Raw genomic sequence first — 26,497 nt, 5'->3', positions numbered from 1 at the left:
CTGGCCATGCCAAATAACTCCACTAGCCTCCTCAATAATTCCCTTCCCTCCCCTACCTGTGAACACATCCCAACCTTAGAGAGAATGAATTGTAGATTTGTGAGAAAGATACCTGAACTCCAAGTACTAAGTTACAAGGTGAGATTGCACAGTGAGGCCTGTATTCAGTGGAATTTAAAGGGTTAAAGGTGATTTGATCAAAGTATTCAAGACATTAGAGGAACCCGTCAAATGGATTGGAGAAGCTATTCTGAAGAAGTTCTGAAGGATTCTGAACAAGAGTCATATTGGGCTCGAAATCTTAACCCTGTTTCTCTCTCCATAGGTGCAGCCAGACTTGCTGAGTTTCTCCAGCATTCTCTGTATTTGTTTCACATTTCCAGTCTTTGCAGTGTTTTGCTTTTTTTTAAGCTACTTACTTGACAAGGGAGCCAGCTGGAAATTAGAGGCAGTGACGCTAGTGGAAACAGTTATTCACATAAATGTGCTTGGAAATCTGTTTTTGCTAAAGGCAGTTAATGTTGGATCAATTGTTAATTTTAAAACTGAGATTGATTTTTGTTATCTGAAGGTATTAAGGGATATGGAGGTAAAGATGGGAATGTAGAATGAGGCAAAGATCACTTATAATCTCACTGAATAGCAAATGGACTTCTGGTTTCTTTCTAAATGCCTATACACACACACATACTTGCACACACGAGCATGTATAACTATCTGCATTTTAGAAGATTGGGACTTGTAGTTGGGGGAAAGGGACATATTGTCTTGTCTGGCTCGACTGTGTCGTTCCACAGACTCAAGATTAGTTGGCCTAGGATTTCTTCAGATTTCACCGATGTTGCTTTCTTAGATTAAAGAACTGCACTTGACTAGTGGAAGTTACACCAAAGATTCCTCTGTCTGATTATTTGCCCTCTAATTGAAGTGTACAAACAAGAGCATTTAGTCTTCTATTCTGTACTTGGGTAGAGTACTGAAAATTAAAACCCACTATTCCCAGTATCATTAAAAAAAAGAAGATTTTTAAAAAGTATGCAGAATTCCCCACTTTATCTGTCTTTTAGATCACGATTAATAGAATGCATAGACCACCTTTTTTTATGGGTAGTTCTCCTATAACACGGTTGTTGTGTTCCTGTGCAACACCATGTTAAAGAAAATCACACAATATAAATAATGGGGCCTTTGGGAAAAATATCAGTAAACTAGAAACAAACATAGTAGTTAGCCTAACACAAATGATAACACAGTCTAAGTGAATCTTTAAATCATATATTTTAATTAAATAATATAGTAAAATTAACACATTAACACTAAAATCATTGACTACAGCACTGTACCTTTTACGAAGCTCTTCAGAAAGCACACGACCTGACTGACCACGTGAGGCCAACACACAAATCCAGCCCTCCCTAAGATTCTCCCACAGTTTGGAATAAAGTTCCTTCGAAATGCAAATAACAATTCCCAGTTTCAAGGCTTGCAGAGCTGATTGCATTCCTGTTTTAGCTGACCATGCTTAATTTGCATTTTGCAGACAGAGGATCCTGAGGCTGGGTTTTGCTGTTCAGCTAGTGCCAGGAATGGAATTGCGTAAGAACGAACTGGAGTTCATATTTTTAAAAATCTGCAATTCACAAATCACGTTACAACCAAATCATGTTTAATAGACACTTGTTATAAGAGAACTACCTGTAACTCCACTTGGGCAGACTAGGTTTGATCAGGTATAGTTGGCATTGCTTTGTCATAGGGAAGTCATACTTAGCAAATTTGGGAGAGTTTTTATGAGGAGGTGATCAGGTGTGCAGTTGATATGGTTTTTATGAATTTGACAAGGTCCCATACCGGAGACTGATGAAGAAGGTAAAAGTATATGGGATCCAGGTTAATTTGACAAGTAGGATCCAAAATAAGTTGTGTGGTAGGACACAGATGGTGGTCGTAGAAGGCTGTTTGTGTGACAGGAACCTGGTGTAATGGGGCATACCACAGGGATCAGTGTTGGATCTCGTATTGTTTGTGACAAATAAAAATGGCATTGCAGAAAATGTGGCAAGTATGATAAGTGAGTTTGTAGATGACATGAAGATTTGTCGGGCAGTTAACAGTGAGGAAGAAGGCCATAGGTACAGGAGGATAAAGACAGATTGATCAGATGGGCAGACCAGTGACAGATGGAAGTTAACCCTTCTTCAGAAGTGTGAGGTTGTGCACTTTGGGAGAAGTAACAAGACAAAGGAGTACTTGGTATAAGCAGGACAGTGGTAAGCTCAGAGAAATAGAGGAACCATGAGGTTTTTGTGCACAGATCCCTGAATGACAGGTTAATAGGGTACTTAAGATATGGGACATTTGTCTTTAACAGTCATGGCATAGATTATAAAGCCAGTGAAATTATATTGGAGCTGTACAGAACTTTGGTGAACCACATTATAGGAAGGATGTGATTGCACTGGAGGGGCTGCAGAGGAGATGCTCCAAAATGTTGCTTGAGTCATAGAGTCATAGAGATGTACAGCATGGAAACAGACCCTTCGGTCCGTCCAGATATCCCAACTCAATCTAGTCCCACCTGCCTGCACCTGGCCCATATCCCTTCAAACTCTTCCTATTCATATAGCCATCCAAATGCCTCTTAAATGTTGCAATTCTACCAGCCTCCACCACTTCCTCTGGCAGCTCATTCCATACATGTACCACCCACTGTGTGAAAAAGTTGCCCTGTAGGTCTCTTTTATATCTTTCCTCTCTCACCCTAAAGCTATGTCCTCTAGTTCTGAGCTCCCCGACCCCAGGGAAAAGACTTTGCCTATTTACCCAATCCATGCCCCTCATAATTTTGTAAACCTCTACAAGGTCACCACTCAGCCTCCGATGCTCCAGGGAAAACAGCCACAGCCTGTTCAGCCTCTCCATATAGCACAAATCCTCTAACCCTGGCAACATCCTTGTAAATCTTTTTGGGACCCTTTCAAGTTTCACAACATCTTCCTGATAGGAATGGGACAAGAATTGCACACAATGTTTCAACAGTGGCCTAATCAATGTCATGTAAAGCCACACATGACCTCCCAACTCCTGTACTCAATACACTGACCAATAAAGGAAAGCATACCAAATGCCTTCTTCACTATCCTATCTACCTATGACTTCACTTTCAAGGAGCTATGAACCTGCACTTCAAGGTCTCTTTGTTCAGCAATACGCTGTAGGACCTTACCATTAAGTGTGTCAGTCCTGCTAAGATTTGCTTTCCCAAAATGCAGCACCTTACATTTATCAGAATTAAACTCCATCTGCCACTTCTTAGCCCATTTGGCCCATCTGGTCAAGATCCTGTTCTAATCTGAGGTAACTCTCTTTGCTGTCCACTACACCTCCAATTTTGGTGACATCTGCAAACTTAGTAATTGTACCTCTTATGCTCGCAACCAAATCATTTATATAAATGACAAAAAGTAGAGCACCCATCACCGATCCCTTGTGGCACTTCACTGGTCACAGGCCTCCAGTCTGAAAAACAACCCCCCACCACCACCCTTTGTCTTTTACCTTTGAGCCAGTTCTGTATCCAAATGGCTAGTTTTCTCTGTATTCTGTGAGATCTAAACTTGCTAACCAATCTCCCATGGGGAACCTTGTCGAACACCTTACTCAAGTCCACATAGATCACATCCACCACTCTGCCCTCATCAATCCTCTTTGTTACTTCCTCAAAAGACTCAATCAAGTTTGTGAGACATGATATCCCATGCACAAAGCCATGTTGACTATCTCTTATCAGTCCTTGCCTTTCCAAATACATGTACATCCCGTCCCTCAGGATTCCCTCCAACAACTTGTCCACCACCGACGTCAGGCTCACTGGTCTATAGTTCCCTGACTTGTCTTTACCACCCTTCTTAAACAGTGGCACCACGTTAGCCAACCTTCAATCTTCCAGCACCTCACCTGCGACTATCGCTGATACAAATATCTCAGCAAGAGGTCCAGCAATCACTTCTCTAGCTTCCCACAGAGTTCTAGGGTACACCTGATCAGGTCCTGGGGATTTATCCACCTTTACCTGTTTCAAGACATCCAGCTTTTCCTCCTCTGTAATATGGACATTTTGCAAGATGTCACCATCTATTTTGCTACTTCCTATATCTTCCATATCCTTTTCCACAGTAAATACAGATGCAAAATACTCATTTAGTATCTCCCCCATTTTCTGCGGCTCTGCAGAAAGGCCACCTTACTTATCTTTGAGGGGCCCTATTCTCTCCCTAGTTACCCCTTTGTCCTTAAGGTATTTGTAAAAACCCTTTGGATTCTCCTTAATTCTATTTGCCAAAGCTATCTCATGTCTCCTTTTTGCCTTCCTGATTTCCCTCTTAAGTATACTCCTACTTCCTTTATACCCTTCTAAGGATTCACTCGATCTGTCCTGTCATATGCTTCCTTCTTTTGCTTACCCAAACACAATTTCTTTAGTCATCCAGCATTCCCTATACCTACCAGCCTTTTCTTCCATCCTAACAGAAATGTCTGTCTGTATCTCGAACTAGAGAATCCCCTAACACAATTGATCTCTTGGAACTCGACGTACCCCTTGTTGCATTAGAGCCAGTCTCCATACCAGAAACTTGGCTGTTCGTGCTATGTTCCCCTGAGAATCCATCACCCCCTATATTTTCCAAAAGAGCATACCTGTTTGAAATGGGTATATCCATAAAAGACTCCTACACTAGCTGCCTACCTCTCTTACCTTTCCTGGAGTTAACCCATCTATGTGACTGTATCTGAGACTTTCCCTCTTCCTATAACTGCCATTAATCACATAATGTTGCTGTTGCAAATTCCTCATTGCTTCTAACTGTCTCTCCAACCAATCCATTCGATCTGATAAGATTTGCAGCCAGCAGCATTTATGGCAGATATAATCCGCAGTAACCCTTAAACTTTCTTTAAACTCCCACATCTGACAAGAAGTACATATCACTCTAATAAAGGCCATTTTTGCTCCTTCAAAATCTACAGACCCAGAAAATAACACCGTCTTATTCCTCTACAAACACTACCCCAGGTTAAATCAATACTTATGGCTTATATTTTAAGTTTAATCAAGAGACATATCTCCAAAAACTTATAATCAAGAAAGTACCCACTGTACTCAATACTGCAGATTCTCTGTAGGCCACACTTAAAACAACGATTAACTGATTCTGTGCTGTGAACTTAGCCCAATAGTTCCTCCAAGATCAGTTGTGAATTTCACTGTTTGTTAATTTTTCCAGATGCACTCCGATGTCCAACGATACATGAATTCAAACATCAAAGGCAGTAACTGTGCAGATTCTCTCTCTCTCTCTCTCTCTCTCTCTCCTGCACTGTCCTCACCACGTGCTTCCTTTGTCTGATATTCTCCCTTTTAAAACTGCTGTTGTTTTGACTTTTTTTCCAAAGTTCCAAAACAATGCAACAGCATATACAACAGTAATTGCTGCTCCTGGAATTTGAGGAAATCACCTCCAGCATCTAAAATACCTCTAAAAAGGAGTAGCTGTTACAGCCAGAAATTTTCCCGCCTCCATCTTTGGTTACAAGATCTAGAAGACTCTAGATAAAACATTTTGGCTTTGAAGAGAGGCTGCATAAGTGTGATTTGCTTTCTTTGAAGCAGAGGAGGCTGAGATGGGACCTGATTATGAGAGGCATGGCAGTTTGGAATCAAAGCAATTGTGGAAGGCTCAATGACAAGGAAGAATTATTTTAAAGTGAGAGCCTGAAGGGGTTTTAGAGGGGATTTAAGGAAACAATGTTTCACCCAGAGACTGATAGGACATTGGAATATACTGCCTGGGCAGGTTGTTGAAGCAGGAAACCTCACAACCTTTGAAAAGTACTTGGATGAGCCCTTGAAATGTCATAACATTCAGGGCGATCGGCTAAGTGCTGCTAGTGGGACTAATTTGGGTTTAGAGTGTTTTTTTTAATCAGTGCAGACTCAACGGGCTGAGGGGCTCTTCTGTACTGTATGTTTTTATGACTTTTCATTTTAAGGTTTTTACGTTTTTGTCTGTCATTCAAGGAGATCATAGCTAATCTTAATTTAAATCTATATTCTGGCCAAGTTTAATTTTTCATATTTTCACCAGTATAAATCTCACAGTCTCATTCTTGAACATTTTAATTACCCCCCTGCCCAGCTGCATTTCATGTAAGAGTACTTCAGATGTATACTAGCCTGTGTGTGAAGAAGTGCTTCCTGATCTCAATTCTGACTGGTCCAAATATAATTTCAAGGTACAAGCCCTCAACAGTCCTTGAGTATCTTTAAGGCTGAGATTGATCATGAATCTACCTGTCTATAAGAGATTCTGGATCAGTGGTGCTGGAAGAGCACAGCAGTTCAGACAGCATCTGAGGACCAGTAAAATCGATGTTTTGGGCAAAAGCCCTTTATCAGAAATGTCGATTTTACTGCTCCTCGGATGCTGCCTGAACTGCTGTGCTCTTCCAGCACCACTAATCCAGAATCTGGTTTCCAGCATCTGCAGTCATTGTTTTTACCCTGTCTATAAGGGAGTCAAGGCTTATTGGGCAGAACAGTGGAAGTGAAGAATGCCAGTTCAGCCATGACCCTATTGAATGATGGAACAGGCTTGAGGGCCCCAATGGCATATACCTGTTCCTATTTCTAATGGTATTGTTAAATGGGGAAAGTAATGCCATAGTGATATTATCGCTGGACTGTTCACCCAGAGACCCAGGTAATGGTTTGGGGACCTGGGTTTGAATATCAAAGTGGCCAATGGTGAAACTTGTATTCAGTAAAAATCTGGAATAAGAGTCTCATGATGACCATGAATCCATTGCCGATAGTCATGAAAGACCCATCTGTTTCACTACTGTCCTTTAGGGAAGGAAACTGCCATCCCTATCTGGCCCACATGTAACTCCAGATTCACTGTAATATTGTTAACTCTTAATGCCCTCTGGGCAATTAGGGATCGACAATAAATGTTGCCCTAGCTGGCAATGCCCTCATCCTGTGAATGAAAAAATGTTCTCGACTCCCATAACTGAAGAAATGGTTTCTCTTCCTCTATCCTGTGAAATCCTTAATCCCTCAATTATATCACCCTTTAATCATCACGACTTAAGCAAATGTAAGCCTGGTACTCAGTGTAACATGACCTTGTACTTTAACCTTTTCATCTCTATTATTTGCTGTATCACCTCCAAGGCCAATATCACTGTTCTGAAGTGGGGTTTTCTGATCTGAACACTATTCCAGTTACATTCCAAAGCCTTATACAATTGCATTATACTTTCCACTCATCTGTAATCTGTTGATACAGATGTTTGTGTAAAACCTCTTTAAATGGATGTAGTTACCAGTTGACCAACTCAAAGAACCAGTATCCTCAGGCTTTGTCCTGTTCCACCTGAATAACTTTGCTCCATTAAGAGAGAGATTAAGTCTGGGTGTTGGAGGCCTATTAACCAAATGTGTTTGTCCTGGAGGTAGGGTGTTTAGTGTTTGGGACCTTTAATGTACACCTAACAGAAGGTGCATCAACTTTCAAGCATTATAAATGAAGCATTTACACAGCACTCCTGTTATTGATACTTTCACACCCAAGAAAAAAATCTCCAACATGAAATGGTGTCTTTTAATTTGTGTTCTTTGAAAACTCGTTCCAGCATAACAAAATCATCTTTGTTGTTATTTCTTTGAAGGTTTGTGCCCTTTTATGGTTTGCCCAATTGAATTTCTAACTCCTTTGCTTTCTTCAGATTCAGTAGCCCCTACACTGATGAAATTGAGTGGATATTATTTGTCTTAAAAATGTGATAGATCTTTCCTGAGTCAGCCTGCCAGCATGCAGTGGTAGCATGATAGTGTAGCATAATCCTTGGCGCCCTGATGAGTACCTCCAGCAGCCTCTTGCTCCCTTAATTGGGTGTGGGCCCATTGAAAGACAGTCAGGATACACCCATAAAGGCAAAGCAGAATCCAAAGATTTTCTGATTGGCTGGGAAGACAGTGCAAGATTGAGTGGCTATTGCTCAGAACGTGTGCCCATAGTTATTGGTGACAGGAGGTGATGTATTCAGACTTCCAGAATTGTTTCCAACCACATACAGTCTGTTCTAATTTAACACAATAATTCCATTCCTGTGCATTTCCGCATTATAAGAAAATTGCATAATAGCAGCATCATTTAAATCAATGGGATCGGAAACACATTATAGTCAATATAGGTAAGGAAAATGTGCGCTGTACAAATAGTGATCTAAGTTCTTCAATCGTGTTATAGGCAATTCACATTGAAGAAATGCACATTGTAACAGAACCGACTGTATCCAAGGGTCAGCAAGACTACTGGAAATGTGGGGCACATACTCATTAAAATGAATCTATTATGACTCAGCAATGATAACTAATAAAATTTATTTGGTGATGCTTTGGTGTTACACAAATTCAAGGTCCGACATCAGAAACGTGTACAAAACAAGACAGCTTCCTGTTAAAGAGGGAAAACAGTATCTTAAAAAAAACATATATTTTGAAGCAAAACATGCTGAAATGACCAACCCTCAATATAGCTGGGCTCATTGGCATTGTCAGGCTGTCTTTAAATCCAGAGCTGTCAACTATCCAATTATCCACCACATTGCTAAGACAGGACTTCCTCCTGAAATAGGGGCAGACATCTCACCTTAACACAATGGACACCACTCCCAGCATTAAATAGGAGGGCTCCACCCTCTTGATTTTTTAGCCAGGTGTGCTGAGGACCATGGCACCGCATAAAATACTGTCCATTGTTTTCTAGAGTTCTGCAGGTGTCAGTGCCAACAACTTTTAAGTTTCTTGTTGGAATGTGGAGCCATTTGTACTGTTAACCTTATTTAACTCATCACAGGTGGCACGGTCTGAGAGGAAGATGGAATAGAAAGAAAATCAATAATAGTTTGATTACTTGTCCTCAAGGAATGGCTGAGTAAAGTTAGAAATTACTCCAGTACTACTATATCGTGAGCACAGCAGAGGTTAGTGATCAGGACTGACATCAGCACTATCAACTGATGGTTTGAGAGGTTAATCTAAATTCATGTTCTAATCCACAAAGATGGACTGCAAAGAAGTCACCCTCCTACTATAATCTCTCTGAATTACAGGACCTCAGGTCAGAAATGATATGTTTCTGGCTTGTTTTCCATCAACACTGTGCATGCTCTGTACTCCTCATCATAAGATGGTCCATCATGAATAATGCTCTACAAATAATAGGAATAATTTGCATGTAGGGAGTGGCTTTAATAAGCTGAAATGCCACAAAATGCTTCACATGGGGAGATGATCATACTAAACCAGATACATGAGTCACACCAGGAGGTATCAAGGGGACAGGTGACAAAAGGCCTGGTCAAAATATAGATTTTATGTCTCAAAGGATTATAATGGGTAGAGAGGCAGAGTCTTTAAAAGGGTGCCCCAGAGTTTAGAGACTAAACCTGTAAAACATTAGGCCCTTACACTGAAATAAAATCAACTGGTAATGTAAGTGAGCCCAGAACTGGAAGGTCACAGAGATTTGCAATTCGAAAAATGTTCCACAAATCAGGAGAGGAGAGCCAGAGATTGTAAGGGTGAAGGGGACTTGGTGTGAGTTGAGTACATTTAGTAAAGTTCTGGATTAGCTCAGCAGTAAGGAGGGTGCAAGATGGAAAAGAAGAAAAAGACATATATGTATGCCATGTTCACACAAACTCTGCTGATTATTATCTTTGGATTATACACCTCTTAGGTAAATGCCAAGAAGTCAGCATCAGTGTTCCATATCTTCCAAGACTGGCATATCTAAATGCAGCATGATAGCTTCTGGAGGAGGTTCAGCATCAGTCAGCAAAACATGGGGATATAATCTTAATATTAAAACATGACCATTCCACACATTCAAACACCTCTTCACACAAAGGCTCAAACATAGAAGATGTAGTTATGAGGATCTACTTGGTGATAACGTGACACAGTACACATCATCATAGGAAGTGATGCAGTGTCACATGATATGATCATTCTCTTGCTCTTTCTTAACCAACCTTTGGCAATTCCTGATAAATGTTGTTATTGTTAGTTAAATTAGTTAATGTCCTTCATGTGACAGATTTCTTGGATACTCCTTGGCAATACAAGACCAAGAATAGTCTATACAATTGTCAATAGGAATTCTGGAACTCTCTCCCTAAAAGTGAGAGGTCGGGTGAACATTTCAGGACTGAGATTGATACAACTTTTTTTAGGAAAGGACATTAAAGGCCATTGAGCCAAGGAAGTAGATGGAGATCAATTCTGTGTCCTTTGATTGTAATACCTCCCATTCTTTCATTTGGGGAAATGCTCCTGACTAATACCTCAATTGAAGGACAGGAATTAATATTCCCTGGGGTTGGGAGGAGAAAAAAACTCAATTGACGTGCTATATGTCACTTTGAGAATTTTGCACTAACTCAGTGTTTAAATGGTCCATGCATGCTGCTACTTTTTTTTGTGTTTATCTGTTTAAATGCAAACAAGCTTCTAAATGATGTGCCCCTTCTTCCCAACCGGAAAATCAGCTTCACGCCATCTGCCTATCAGATGTTTAGAATCCAGGGCTGTGCATTAATGCCACATGTTTCTTTCTTTTACTCATCGTCCCCCGACTATGCAGCCACACTTATTTGTGTTGCTAATAGCATCTCCTGATTCATGTCACTGAAATGCTTACGATGGCTGAGTGATGAGATATTTATAAAACTGCCCGCATCTCTGAATAAACAGGAGTCAGAACGCCAGACATTATCCAATAAATAGTTTCTTATGAGATCTTTCTAGACTTCTGTGAGATGTCATTTGATAAGGGGAGTCATCTGTCTCTGCTTTCTGGTCCTTGGTCACGTTTCTCCTTGTGAAATTACGCAGCCTGACTCATATGAAACTTTGCTCATTTAAAGGCATAGAGGCTTGAAATGACTTTATTCATGACCCTTCTCTCTCCCCAGTATGTTTTGGAAATAAAGACGTGTTTTGTTCACTGCTGATCTGATTTCCAGATTGCTCAATTTACAGCACTGTCACATGATTATCATAAAGGATGGATGGGAGTTGGTGCCAAGATGCTGCAGGGAAGGGGAAAAAAACACAGTTGAGTTCATTTTCTTTCATGTTGTGCCATATTTTTTCTTGAATGACGTTTTTACATACTGAGCCCGTTTTTGGGCACACTCTGCTGAAAGGGACCAAAGCTTTGGAAAATCTCTCTGTTAATTTCAGTGATCAAGGGGCTTTGGAGCCATGCGTTCAATCCCTGCACTAAATTGTTGTGTAAGAATGTTAGGCTCTGAAAGGGTTAATGCTGAGGAGTGCATTGTCAATTGCCCAATGATGTATGGGTTTGGGTGGGGGAATGGGACAAGAAAACTTCAGATGCAGGGAATCGGGAGATGGGTGGGAAGGTTATTTGAAATTGAAGAACTCGATGTTGAGTCCTCTGAGCTGTATGCTGCCAAGGTGGAAGATGAAGTGTTGTTCCTCCAATTCGCGGTTTGGTTCATTGTGGCAATGGAGAAAGCCAAAGATGGTCATGTCAGAAAGGGAGTGGGAAGGGAAATTGGAATGGGTGATGACTGGGAGGTCCAGTCGGCCCCTGTGAGAGCAGCTGGGATGCTCAGTGAATCGTTACCTAAGTTTATGTTTGGTATCCCTGATGTAGAGAAGACCACGCTGGGAGAGCCCCTGATGCAGTAAACTAGGTTGGAGGAGTGGCAGGTGAACCTCTGTCTCACCTGGAAGGACTGTTTGTGGCCCTGGGTGGAGGTGAGGGGGGTGGTGTACCAGTAGGTTTTGCATCCTTTCCAGTTGCAGGGTAAGAGACCTGGAGGTTTGGGGAGTTAGCAGGGCAAACCAAATTGGGGGAATAGCTTTGAACCAAGAAGGAGTAAGAACTAATGCAATCAAGGTTATTATACCAATGATATTTGCATCTTGTTGCTGCCATGCAATAAACAGTGTACTGTTTAAGTCAAGAATCTCCTTCTGTGACTGCTCAGTGATGTTCCTTGCACACACTAGACCAAGCTGGCTTTGAAGCTCCTCATCAGGAAAGAACATGTTGGCAGCAAATCTATCCAATGTGTCTTTCACCAAGATGAGCTGCGGTAAGAATACAACAAACCACAGAAAGTAATATTAGTTCCATGCAAGTGTGCCTCCTTGCTCGGAGCAACAGATCATGGAATTGACTTTGCAATTCTTCACTAATTATCATTTCCAGTGACAGAATGTTTGACAGTTTAAAATGTTTGATACACGAAAAGACAGATGTTTAACACTGAATTGTTTTTGTTTAGACGCTGTTCTCAGGCCAAATGTACTTGGTGCCTGAAACTCTCGACTGAACTGTACATAGCACAGAAACAGGCATTCAGCCCAACTGCTGTATACTGCCTCTTATGCTCCATGCAAGCATCCTTCCACTCCATTTTACCTGTCAGCAAAACCAGTGATTCCTTACATCTTCCTGTATTTAAGGAACTTCCCTTGAGTGTGTCTATGATGTGATACAGGAATTCTGCTGACACAATCTACACAGATTCACTGTGGGGGAGCATGGTGGCTCAGGGGTTAGCACTGCTGCCTCACAGCACCAAGATCCCAGGTTTGCTTCCAAACTCAGGCAACTGTGTGGGGTTTGCACATTCTCCCCATGTCTGCATGGGTTTCCTCCCACACTTCAAAGATGTGCAGGCCAGGTGAATTGACCATGTTAAATTGCCCATAGTGTTAGGTACATTAGACAGAGGGTAAAAGGGGATTGGGTGGGTTACTCTTCAGAGGGTCAGTGTGGACTTGTTGAGCCGAAGGACCTGTTTCCACACTGTAGGGAATCAGCTCAAAAACTTTTTTATTACCATGGGTACTTTATTTGCAGCAATGTTAATGTAAATTTTTCCTATCCCCATAAGTTCATAATGCATAAATATTCAGAGAGGTGTATAATGAAGACTCTGCATTGCCAAACCTGACTAGATATCCTGGATGTACCAACATATGGCTTCATGCGTCTAACTGCCTCACCTCTACATTCCTGCTATTGACCGCTCAATGTATCCATATTCAGAACAACAGCCTTCTTGACCAATTGGAAAACAATTTGTCTCTCCAACTGAATGACAAATAAAGAACTGCCATTTTTTCCAATAGAAGAAAACTGCCAAATAAAAATAAACTACTATGGATATTAGAGATCCAAAATAAAAATAGAAATTTCCAGAGAAACTCATCAGGTTTGTAGCATTTGTGGAGACAGAAGCAGAATTGGAGTTTCAAGTCTAAGATGACTCTTCATTGAACTGATGGGAGTTGAAAGATTATGATTTTTGTGTTGTTGGCAAAGGAGTAGAAGAGCAAGTGGAATAGTCAATGAGTGCGCCCAAAGCGTAAAGAAAGAAGAATGCTAAATGTGGTTGAGGAATGATTGCCAACAAGTAAAAGTAGGAGGTACTTAGATAGCCAAAAGTGTGTTTGAAAGAGCTAAATTTCAAGAAATGTCTTAAAGGAGAAAAACAAGAGAGAGAGCTAGATGGATTTAAGGAGGAAATTCCAGACTTTGTGTTTAAGCAGCTAAAGGAATAGCTGGTCGGAGCAATTAAAATTGGTTATACTCGGGGGGGTTTGGGGGTGGGGGGTGGGGGGGGGCGGTGGCGGTAGGTCCTGGAAGAGTGCAGGGATCTCACTCACAGATGGTTCTGTGATTGGAGGAGATTACTAAGATCGAAAGGGACAGAGCAATGGAAGAATATGAAGAAATGGATGAGGATTTTAAATCCAGGGACATTGTTGGATTAAGAGATATCAGAGAACACAGGGCTGATGGATGGACAAGTGAGGACACAGCCAATAGAGTTTTGGATTAGTTGAATTTTACGGGCCATAAAAATGCTATCATAGACTAATCGTTGAAGTGTTTGCCTATCTCACCATTTATTTCTTCTTGTCTTGTCTTCTCTTTATCAGGTCTTACAGCAGCAGCAGCAGCTGCAGCGGCAGCAGCTACCAATGCTGCCATAGCAGAGGCAATGAAGGCAAAAAAGATCAAATTAGAAGCCATGAACAGCTTCCATGGTAACAGTAACCAGCATGGTGCAGAGTCTGAAAATGGTGACATGAACTCCAGTATTGGTGAGTCCTCTCTAAAATTAAACTACAAATTTGGAGTCCCACATGTGTTAATATGAAACAGGAAATACATTCAGATTCAAATTTTTGCGAATGCTGTGACATGTAATTTACCACAGGCTTTGCTGAGCGCTACTAGAGTTGCCAATCGTTTCAATTGACTGGACTGGTACCTTGCACACAAAAATGCCCAGAATTTCAGAGAAGGTTTCAGAATAATAACAGCAGCAGAATATAGAGTTGTTTCGCATTTATTATCCTTGCAGATTTGCATGTAAACCATTCACCCTGGTTTTACCCCAACGCACCTAATATGTATACATTACCATGCTCCCTTTCATACTCTGATATCACTTGATGTATTAACATTGCTCTTCTCACATACAAAAGTACAGGGATTTTTCTCTACAGTTTCTGAAATTCTGAATGCATGTAATTTGATGACCAAAAGTAAAGTAATGCCTGAAACACCATTTGGGTGATTTTAAGTGATTAGCAGAGCTACACCAATCTTTTTTGTAGCTTTGAATGCTTTTTGCTTATATTCTGTTTAAAAGAGGAAAGTTTGCACCATTATGTTTCATTGATACTAGAAACTAGGAGCAGGAGTAAGTCATGTGGCCCTTTGGGCCTGCTCCACTATTCATCCCAATCTTGATTGATCATCATTAAAAATCCGATAACACCAGGTTATAGTCCAACAGGTTTAATTGGAAGCACACTAGCGTTCGGAGTGATGCTCCTTCATCAGGTGATAGTGGAGGGCTCAATCGTAACATGATTGAGCCCTCCACAATCACCTGATGAAGGAACATCGCTCCGAAAGCTAGTGTGCTTCTAATTAAACCTGTTGGACTATAACCTGGTGTTGTGTGAGTTTTAACTTTGTACACCCCAGTCCAACACCAGCATCTCCAAATCTTGATTGATCATCCAACTGCTTTTTCCATATATTATTTGATCTCTTTAGCCTCAAGTACTAGATCCAACTCCTTCTTGAAATCTTACAATGTTTTGGCCTCAACTGCATTCTCTGATAGTAGATTCCAAAGCCTCACCAGTTTCTGGGTGCAGAAATTTCTCTGTATACAGTCAGTTCATCTATAACATGATGGTTGCGTTCTTGTGCAACACTATGTTAGAGAAAAATCCCCCTTTAGAAACAACACTTAAAGTGTTGGTGTTGTAATCACAGTGCAGCCAACACACGTTTTAAAGGTTCATGCTGTAGAAACAACATTCCCAATGTGTCAATCACATTACAGTGAATTTGTATTGGCGAAACGCACGTTACAACAGAACAACTTGTAAGTTCCTCTATAAATGTATTTCCCTACACGTGTTGCATTTAATGTTCATGAGTAATGGTTTGATGGCTTCAAACTTTAAATTTCACAACCTGGTTGCTTGCTTCTGTTAACTTTTGTTTGATCTGCACTGCTTTTTGTTGGGTGCTGAAAAGATTCAGGAAATTTGAATGCAAGATCAATGTTAAATACCATGCATTGTTTCTATAGCAGTACATTCCAGAAAATTTCACATTTTTTTATTTTAAAGTACAGTTCTGCGTAGAATGCTGTGGGATCATTAATAAATTTATGTTTGTTATAGTAGATTAGATATACAAGGCTTCTTCCTTACATAGTAATATCCACATTCCTCACCCCATTCTGTCTCACTCAATGTCAGGCTTTTTGAATTAAAACAATTTAGAAGATTCTAAGCTCAGTGATACTGCAAACACATTATTGTTGCACTAACTGGAAATACTAGTACGAGTAATTCTGATAGACTTATTGCCCAGTATGAACAATTAGTATTTATAGAGTAAAAACATAAAAGAAAACTAGACCTGCAAATGGTGTTAGTGCCACAAACTGCACTCACAGCAGTATCAAAATTTAATGCCTCATTATAACTGAGGGAAATATCTTCTTTACACATTTCCTTAGAAATTGGTTTTCATTGCCTCTGTTTTGTTCAGTTATTGACATACATTTGTGAGTATGTCAGCTTCCTTGTGGTACATCACTCAAGTGACTATTGTCAGTTGCTATTCTTTGTATGCGGTGAACTCTGAATTTTTGTTGTATGCAATTTGTGCTAAAGGAGCCAACACTCAGTGAACTTTGTAACATTAAGGGAACAGATCATTTCAAAGGTGTTGCTAAATTTGACTGTTGGGTTACTGAATTCAATTCTGCCTAGCAGTAGGGGTCTTGTTGCAAGGTTTTCAATAGATCATACAAAACAGTTTAAGGATCACTGAAAAACAGTTCCAGGCTTACAGTTAGTTGGAGTTTGAAGGCAGAGCAAGACAGATGCAGGCTTCATGCAGAGATGAACTGTTAAGCTATGCTGCTGACTGAGGTAATTTAGGGCCACTTGCTCAGTGTAGTTAGAACTCTGGAAGAAGTTCTGGAGAAGTTCAGTAGGTCCATAAATATATTATAGTCCAGGCTCATTGAAAAGTCAAGAGCATTGGATAGTTTCATGTAGTAAGTTCTTGTTGGAATATGTTCTGTGATTCAGTAGGTACATCTAAGTGTTGGAGTTAGGACTCAGGAAATGTCTTAGAGGTTGTCAAATCTTGGAAGATATCTTCTTCCATTAATAGCTCAGTGGAGCTTTGAGCTGGCCATACAAGAGCTCATAGTTTTTCACAAGTCAAGGCACCAAAGTCTATTTCAACTGACGTAGCTTCACCAAGGGTTAGAAGGATTAGGATGCTGTGGAGAGTTGAGATGATTTTCATTTGCAAGAGGTATTAGTGGTCAGTGTTTCAGGTAGGCTGTAATAATGAAACTTGTCCAGCCTGGCTTTATAAGTGTAACTCTATTTATAAAAGTGGATAGAAGTGTGAAGTCAAGTATCTGGTGCTCAAAGCCAAATTGCTCTGATAAGATACATCTCATTACCAAAACTTGTCAGCCTTCCAAGGAGAAGTAAAACTCTAATTTTAAATCCCATAGCTATTGACACAATTGTCAGTCTTCAGCTGAGATTGGAGAAGAATATAAATTGCACCTCTGCACTGGGTGATGATGTTAATGGACTAGTGTGGCTCTGTAGCTTGCTGAACAGCTGATCTAGGACAGAACAACTCCAAATGTAAAACCTGCACACTTTCAGCAGCTGCAATTATGGCACAGGTTGCATCAGTACAATATTAGCCATTGGCAACGATAGATGGTCTTAGTTCTTAATTACTTAATTAAGTATATGACCTTACCTTGAAATAGCAATATGTAGCAGTGGTTTGGGTGATGAAAATAAATAGAAAGGTCACTGTTCTCTTGTGGGAGTTGTTCATTGGCCCTGTAACAGACTTACTTTGTAGGACATGCATTCAGAAAGAAAAATATGGAGCATGTAAGAAACATACTGTAATAATCGTGAATAACCTTTGTTCAACATGTAGATTGGGAGAAACAGATTGGTAAAGCTAGCCTAAGTAATGAGTTCATGGTCTGTTTTCAGGACAGTTCCTTAGACCAGTACATTCTGGAACTGACCAAGATCAGGGTATCGTATGCTTGATCTTATACTGTAAGGCAGGGTTAATCAGTAACCTGATGATGAAAATGCTATAGGCGATAGTGACCACAGCATGTTGGAATTTCATTTCTAGCTTGAAAGGGAGAAGTTTCAGAAACCAACATGGTCATTCTAAAACATGGGAGACATAATAAACAATCCAAGTCTTTTTCAATATATACTTTCAGTTCCATCACACTGTAAGCTTTTGCTAAAAGTTTTGTATCTTACGATTTTATACTCCACAACCATCCGATGAAGGAGCAGCGCTCCAAAAGCTAGTGCTTCCAAATAAACCAGTTGGACTATAACCTAGTGTTGTGTGATTTTTAACTTTGTACACCGCAGTCCAACACCGGCATCTCCAAATCATACTTCTCTAACACTTTCTTCATTCCAGTGTAATTACCCTTATTCAATTCAGCACATTTGTTTCCAACCAAGGTTTATCCTTCTCAAACTAAATTCTCAATTCTACCATGTTATGATCACTGTCCACTAGCAGACCTTTTACTTTGAGATAATTTATTAAACCTGCATCATTGCAAATTACCAGATCCAAAATAGCCTAATATCATGTTGTGTCCAGAGCAAATTGTGCGAAGAAACATATCCTAAAATATGCTGTAAGAAGTCTTTCTCATAGCTCCCTCTGTCAATTTGACTTACCAATCTGCTTGAAAATTAGAATTCATATTCCCACTTTAAAGAGTTTATGACTGCTGGTTTATGTCAATTTAACTGTGAAATAGAAGGCACCATACTGGAATAATGGAAAGTTATAAATCAGTCATGCAGTAGTAATTAAGTAATGGAATCCTGAGGCTTATGTTAACAGACACAGTGAAACACCAAGCAATAGTTGTTTCTGCATGCTTGCTTTCTTTGCTAAATCTTTAAAGGCTGGAGTTTTAAATGCCTAGACAGTACAACAGCTCCGATTGAGTTTTTTCTTTTGACAGTTGTTGTTGAGACTTTGAACATTTGTATTTGACATTTCCAGTGAGCTTAGCTGTTTCAATGCATTTAAATAATTTTAAAAATACATCTATGCACACTTATACAGATTCCAAAATGCATCTTTTTCTCCTAAATGGCACTTTTCTCTCATAAAGCTGTCTGATACTGTATCTAAGGGGTACTTTTGCTCTCCACAAATATACCCTGGTCATCCAAAGAAATCCACAGCACTCAAACCTGCTGTTATCAGGTCAAAACTGCATATGTCACGTTTCATATGCCTGATCACTAAAATTAAGATTGACCACTGTCAGATCTGATTTATATGAGTAAATGTCTCAGCAAACGTGGGCGCACAAAATGCACCCTGTTTCCATTCCTATACTTAGGAAAATGGTAGATGCTATATTCCAGAATGAGATTTTGTATTTTCATCCATTTTTTTCAATGATGTCCAGATTCTCCATTGATGTGAAAATTCAGGACTTGATTTTTGATTACTTCTCACACATATAATCTGTACAGATCAAGAAAAAGTGTGTCCCACTCTTAATGCAAAACAAAGGAAAATCAAATAAGATTTATAGCAGGCAGTCAATCTGATATGGCTAGTTTTCACACAGCAGATGTTGAAAGGTAACTTGGGTCTCTACCAATCTCTGCTATCGTATTAACCCTGATTCACAAAATTCCAGGTTAAAATCCCATTCTAGTATGAGAGCACAGAAATCAAGGCAAACATTCCAGTACAATAGTGAACAAGAGTTGCAGTTCCCAAGATGCCATCTTTTGGATGAGACTTTGAATCAAAGCACCATCTGTATACTCAGGTAGATGTAAAAGATCCAGTGGCCTAATCCTCAAGAAGAGTTGGGTGCCAGCCATGATGTCCTGGTCAATATCTATCCTTAGTTCAATATCACAAAAAAAGATTATGCTGTCATTATCACATTGCAGTTTGATCAATGCTAATTAGTTGCCACATTCTTAGATTACAAGAGAGAGATCACTTCAAAATATTAACTCAAAAGTATTTTCAGGCATCCGATGAGCTTGAAAAATACTATGTAGGTGCAAAATGTTTTCTTTCTATTGCTTTATTGTAATAGAATTGCATTATGACTTTTGTTCTCATGAAAATGATCCCGACTGATCACATGTTATTTAATGGTTCTATGTTCTCACTTTTGGAGAAGAAATTGGGCAAACCAGTAGATAAATTGTGGAACCCATTAGTACAGTTCATAGCAGCTATAAAGAAATCAAACCAGCTCTTGTGTATAGTAAAATAAATAGACCACAGTTCTTAAAAAGTAATTCTAAAACTTGTGTGAGCAAGAGATCAGCAGTATCTGGACCACAGTGCATGACTGTGTTTACTGTCCAATGAGAAAGATATTCACAAATTGCCAAAGGTGCACCAAAGGTCAACTAAGTTGATAGCTAGGATTAGGCACTTGAGATATAAAGGGAGACTGCAGGAGTGCAGAATGTTTACACTGGAGAGGAGAAGGATCAAGACTGATCTCACTGAAGTATTTAAGATTTTAAAGGGAAAATAAACATTTAACATAGTCACAGGTTCTACAACAAAATTATATTGACTCAGTGAAGCAAGGAGACAACAAAGATCCAGAGTGGTAAAAGTGTTGAATGGCTGATAAGGATGAGAGAATTGAATTTATTACCCAATAAAAAACATCTTGGTAGAGTGTTGTAATCAATACCATGGGATATGCTTCCAAGATAGTAGAACTTGTCTGATAACTATGTGCATTCTTACATTCCTATGTTCCCATTGTTGATGCATATGTTGCCAAATCTCCACCAGGAAATTGTTAAGCCCAAAACAGCACTCCCACAGTGACAGTCTAGATTTTGTGAGGAAGTAGCTGGAATGAGATTTGCACCTACAAACTTCTGGCTTAGAGAACTGCTGTTGGGAAATAGAAGTTGTTCATTGATCCACATTAAGACTATAGTCCATTATTTTAGAAAAATATATTAGAATGCTTATTTTCACTACAAAATGACTTGCCATCCAATACACATGTTGCTGGTAGCATAATATACAAGGCAACTTGGTCATTGTTATAAATGTACACACGTTAGTCAATTGCAGTATAGCGCTCCTTTCATAGCCATAACCACATTTATACCAGTCAGTAAGACAACGTGTCCTAAATAAGAGGAAGGGCCTATGGCCTTTCACAACCTATATCTTGCTCAATTCTCATCCAAGGTTCAGAGACAGAGCACCAGTCTCCATATACTAGGATTGTCTCTAGTCAGCTTCAAATCCTAAGTCAAAATCAGGAATGTTTCCATTAAAGTCTAGATATGGGCAGGACCTGTGGAATGGGTCTAAATCAAAAGCATCTTTGGAAAGCCAACATGCAATAACGGGCAAAATAGCCTCCAATTTGCTGCGAAATTCTATTATCCTCTGATGTAACATACATTAATTTTTCGTGCCATGTTCTGAGTTCCCTGGTTTGACATAACCCCCATCAAAAGTTTATTTTGAAAATTTGATATGCACTGAACATTATTTTTCAACCATTATTCCAAATGGCTAGAACATGAAGTGCAAGGATGCACAATCATTTGCAACATGACTTTTTTGGGGTAGCAACCCAACTGAGAGCTGAAGGGCAGATATTTAGCCTTCTTCTGCTAAAGAAAATGCTCTTTTCCCAAAATGAGGACAAGGCTTTATGGGCCATTTGCCATCTCACTTAATCCTTGTTGGCAGGAAGTGAGGGAAGCTGAATCAATGTCCTCTGCGTAGGCACCCTGCGGATTGAAAAGTATGTTCACCTAGATTAGCACTTCTTTCCAAATTGCTATAATGCTGCTTCGTGATTGTCCAGCTGGGCGTGACTTTTTAGGCACATGTAAGACTGAAATTGCACTATGTGATATCAGCAAATGTGTTTGTATGACATTTCTCCCATCTGTACAAGCTTTTTACTAGTTCATGGCAAACCATATTAATTTATTAAAATAGTGAGCAAATGAATTTAACTAGAGTGCATAATATTGTTTGTCACACCCAAAGTCTACTGATGCAGAAGTGGGAGTAGAATAAGCCCAGATGACAATATTTTGAACTTCCACTGAGATGGATAGTTTAAGTCCACTCTAAAGTTATCAGCCAGCCAAAAAGAAAACATTAGTTGACTAAAGTAAGCAGATTTCAAATGATAGGCAAAACCATAGGAGAAGGAATCCTGACTCCTGATGTTCACAAAGCTTGGTAATGACTATGTCTTATAAATACATTGATGTTACTTGGTTAACTTCATCAATGAAAATAGTAATAGGAATTATATTGCTAGGAGGAAGTCATTCAGTCTCTTGATCTTTTTGCCATTAAACTTGATAATGGCTGATCTGAACTCGGTTCACCCACCTAGGATCTATTATTCTTAGTGCCTTTGGCTAACAAATGGTCTACCAATTTCAATCTTGAAATTTCAAATAGATTTCCAGAATCAACAGTGCTTTCATTTTTGACCGCACCATATATGAAGAAACTACTCCCCAAAATCACCCTTGAACAGCCACAGCTTTAATTGTAGATATTTTCTAATCAGCCTGTTAAGAGATGTTATGACAATCCTCTGGAATGGCCACCTGTTTCAGGGTAGGAGCACTGTCACTATGCTGCAGTAGCCTTATTGGCTCTAATTCTAAGCTCTGAATCAGAGGAAATAAGCTACAGAGAAATAATCAGATGCTTTTAAACACCTCAATTGGATCACCCTTTAATCGACAATTATCAAGCAGATATCAGTCTAATCTGTGCAAACTCTCCTGATATTTTAACTATTTGGATTCTCATGATTACTAATGAACTTGTGCTGTGCTTTTGCTATGGTTGATAGATCTTGTCTGAATATCCAGATATCAATGGAGCACTCCAGTTTGTTTTAGAGGACACAGATTACAGCAATTTGAAAATTAGTCCCCTTCAAGCCCTAATCTATAATGGTTCCTTGTTCAATCATTGCATCAATTTACTTGCGGTCATGTATTTCATTGCTGTGCTGTAATAAGTACAATAATCCCATTCCAGTTGTCAGGATTAATGCAGCTACCTACATTCTAAATAGCCAGTAGATTGCATACATCTAAGTTCTTGGATTGCTGTCAGAGGAAGCTCCCATGTTCTTTGCTGTTGTTTATAATTGTCACTTTGTTCACTTCTTGTGAAAATAAAAAAAATTACATTCAATACAACTTGTAATATTTAATCTTACACTTAACATAACCAATAATTTATTGTAAACAGTGTAGATGATGAGACTATATTTAATACGCTGGTTTTCGCAAGGTTCTGAAAACAGAATCGTTTGCCCAACATCTGTTGTTACAGTTAGTACTTTATAGGCCATAAATTATCTGTTAACTTCCATTACAGAAATGTGATACAGTGCTTTGTTTTGGTTAGGATTTTATCTTCAGAATGTGCAATTGTGTAATGGTCAGATGTACTTGTGCTTAATTGTAGTGATTCTCTGGCAGTTTATTGGAAAGGAAACCACAATGAACTGTGGATACATTAATCAGTTCTCAGATGTAGGTTGAAGAATTCGTTGTCACGTTCTTTGTTTTTACTTAAGCCTCAACATTCTTCTTCTCAATTTAATGTCATTTGGTTGAATGCCTACCTTCCATCTGCTTCCACCTGATCATGAAATGTGTGATTGAAGAGAGATATGAGACAAGAGACCTGTCACAAGGTCCAACATCCAGATTGCTACATTGGAATGCTGCGCATGCATGGTACAGTATTAGATAAAATTACATGGAATTGACAGCTTGCAGATAGGCCATTTGGCCCAACAGGAATGTGCTGGCACTTTTGCTTCTTAAATCTCCCCACTTCAGCGTAGAACAAAGAACATTACAGCGCAGTACAGGCCCTTCGGCCTTCGATGTTGCGCTGACCTGTCATACCAATCTGAAGCCCATCTTAACCTACACTATTCCATGTACATCCATATGCTTGTCCAATGACGACTTAAATGTACTTAAAGTTGGCGACTTTATAGGCCATAAATTATCTGTTAACTTCCATCAAAACCAAAGTCTGATAAATAAATGTGTTTAATTTTCCAACTCAAAACAGTGAAAAAGTATCTATTTTATAATAATAATATTCATGCCTATATGAAAATGTAAAACACAATCTTTAAATGAGATCTCTTATATGGTAGTGATATTGAGATTTGCTGCACACATTCCTTATACGGTAAGTGCATTTTGTTCTATCTAGATTGTTCATTGTGCATCAGATTGAAGGTTTGAAGTGAGTTGTTGACTCCTGTTTTGACGAATGTGGTGACTTATTAAACCCAACGGGTTTGCACAGTGTCTTTGATCTCCGAATGAATAGGCTCTCACCAGTTGGTGGCTTTGCTTTAGCTCAACCCATTTTCTTGTGGGTTTGATATTATGCAACAGTGAAGCTATGCAACAGTGTGTACCATCTACAAGGTCCACTGCAGAAGTTCACCAGGCTCCTTTGATAGCAAATACCAAACCCACAACCAATAACCTCTGGAAGAATAAGGACAGCAGATACATGGGAACACCTTCACCTATAGGTTCCTCTCCAAACTCCTCCCCCCATCCTGACTTGGAAATATGTCACCTTTCCTTCGGTGTCGCTGGGTCAGAATCCTGGAACTCGCTTCTAAACAATATTTTGGGTATATCTGCAGCACATGGACTGCAGGGGTACAAGAAGGCAGTTCACTACCACCTTCATAAAGATTATTGGGATTGGGCAATAAATGCTGGCCCATTCAGAGAACCCCACAACCTCTGAATGAATTTAAAAAATACACACTTCCTGAGTTGACATTAAACTTCCTACTGTCGCACCAGACTAGCAGAGGAGGGTTCGGTGGGAATAAAAATACTATACCTGGGATAAATATGATAGATACAATACAACTACGAGACTAGTGGCAGAACGGTGGCACAATGGTTAGTACGGCTGCCTCACAGTGCCAGGGAACCAGGTTTGATTCCAGCGTCAGACAACTATCTGTGTGGAGTTTGCACATTCTCCCCATGTCTGCATGGGTTTCCTCCGGGTGCTCCAGTTTCCTCCCAGAAATGTGCAGGCCAGGTGGATTAGCCAGGGTAATTGTGGGGTTACAGGAATGGAGTGGGGAGGTTCTAGGTGGGATATTCTTTGGAGGATTGTTGCAGACTTGATGGCCTCTTTCCCCATCGCAGAGGTTCAAGACTAATAAATCCTAGATTCCAAAACTAATAAATTCAGATGCTTTGAATATGTTTATCATCCTTTTATGAAGCTGAATCTGACAATATTGATCCCAATTGTTGCAAACAGATTGGCCAATTGGTCATATCAACTCATGCCATGCCTTATATACCTTTAATGCAGTTTGTTTAATTTTTTTTGTTTTTTTCACGTACTCTATGCAAAGTTGTGAAGAGAACATAAGGAGTATACAAAGGGATATCAGTAAGTTAAGCGAGAGGACAAAGACCTGGACATGTAAGAAGGTGTGAAATTGTCCACTGTGGCAGAATTAATTTAAAAAGGCACATTATTTATGGTGAGACTTTGCAGAACTTTGAGATCAGGTATCCCCATGTAGGAATCAGAGAATGTGATTTACTCTTAATCACTTATGGGATATGGGCATCACTGGCTGGACCAGGGACAGCAAGTCATCAGGAAATCAGACATAGTAATTTTTTTATTGTGAGGTGAATTGAAGTCAAGTGTAGGAAGGTCAGTTGTGGAGGGTATTTTTCAATTAAGTTTCAACAGCAGTTTTAAGGGTCTCTTGTGACATAATGGTAGTGTTCCTACCTCTGGGCCAAGCAACTGGGTTCAGGTCTCACTGGCTCCAGAGGTGTGTAACAACACCCCTGTATAGGTTGATTAGAAAAAATACATACCTAGAGAGAAATTGTTGGGACACTGGATTGGTAAGGCCACATCTGGTATACAGTACTGGTCACTGTACTTACAGAAGGAAATTTATGCTTTGGAAGCAATTCAGAGAAGGGTTAAGAGTCTAATACCTGGAATAGGAGAAAGTGAGGATTGCAGATGCTGGAGATTCAGAGTTGAGAGCTTGGTGCTAGAAAAGTATAGCAGGTCAGACAGTATCCGAGGAGCAGGAGAATTGACGTTTCGGGCATAAGCCCTTCATCAGGAATGAGGCTTTTGAGCCAGGGGCTGAGAGATAAATGGGAGGGGGGTGGTGGGGCTTGGGGGGGGAAGGTAGCAGAGAATGTGATAGGTACCCCCTTTACCATGATCTCACCTCCCATCATCAAACCATCATCTCCCAGACCATATATAACCTCATTACCTCAGGGGATCTTCCACCCACAGCTTCCAACCTCATAGTCCAGGAATCCCATACAACCTGGTTCTAGCCCCTACGTAAGATTTACAAACCTGACTCCTGGCTGACGTACCATCTCGGCCTGCTCCTGCCTCACCAAACTCACCTCCACATACCTTGATACTGTCCTATCCCCTAGAACAAAAACTCCCCACCTACATTTGGGACACCACACACACGTTCCATCTCTTCTGTGACTTTTGTTTCCCCAGCTCCCAACGCCTCATCTTCATTACGGACATCCAGTCCCCACACAGCTGTATCCACAATGACGAAGGCCTCCAAGCCCTCTGTTTCTTTCTCTCCCAGCTTCGCCACCAGTACCCTTTCACTGACACTCTCATTTGTGTGGCTGAACTGGTCCTCACCCATA

General features: G+C 39.9%; 1 protein-coding gene across 6 annotated transcripts in view; it reads left to right on the top strand.

The window, feature by feature from the left end:
* The window catches only part of LOC132816389 (dachshund homolog 1-like), a 592,865-nt gene that overhangs the window by 287,554 nt on the left and 278,814 nt on the right, over positions 1-26,497 (top strand). For 3 of the 6 annotated variants that reach the window (XM_060825885.1, XM_060825881.1, XM_060825884.1), the window contains 2 exons: positions 11,114-11,188; positions 14,060-14,224. In XM_060825885.1, coding sequence (XP_060681868.1) covers positions 11,114-11,188; positions 14,060-14,224 — 240 coding nt within the window. The remainder of the gene's footprint in view (positions 1-11,113; positions 11,189-14,059; positions 14,225-26,497) is intronic. The other 3 variants (XM_060825882.1, XM_060825887.1, XM_060825886.1) reach the window with 1 other exon arrangement.

Source organism: Hemiscyllium ocellatum, chromosome 6, assembly GCF_020745735.1.
Source record: "Hemiscyllium ocellatum isolate sHemOce1 chromosome 6, sHemOce1.pat.X.cur, whole genome shotgun sequence".
NCBI classification, from domain to species: Eukaryota; Metazoa; Chordata; class Chondrichthyes; order Orectolobiformes; family Hemiscylliidae; genus Hemiscyllium; species Hemiscyllium ocellatum.
The sequence above is the reverse complement of the archived record's forward strand: the minus strand, read 5'-3'. Positions and strand labels throughout refer to the sequence as shown.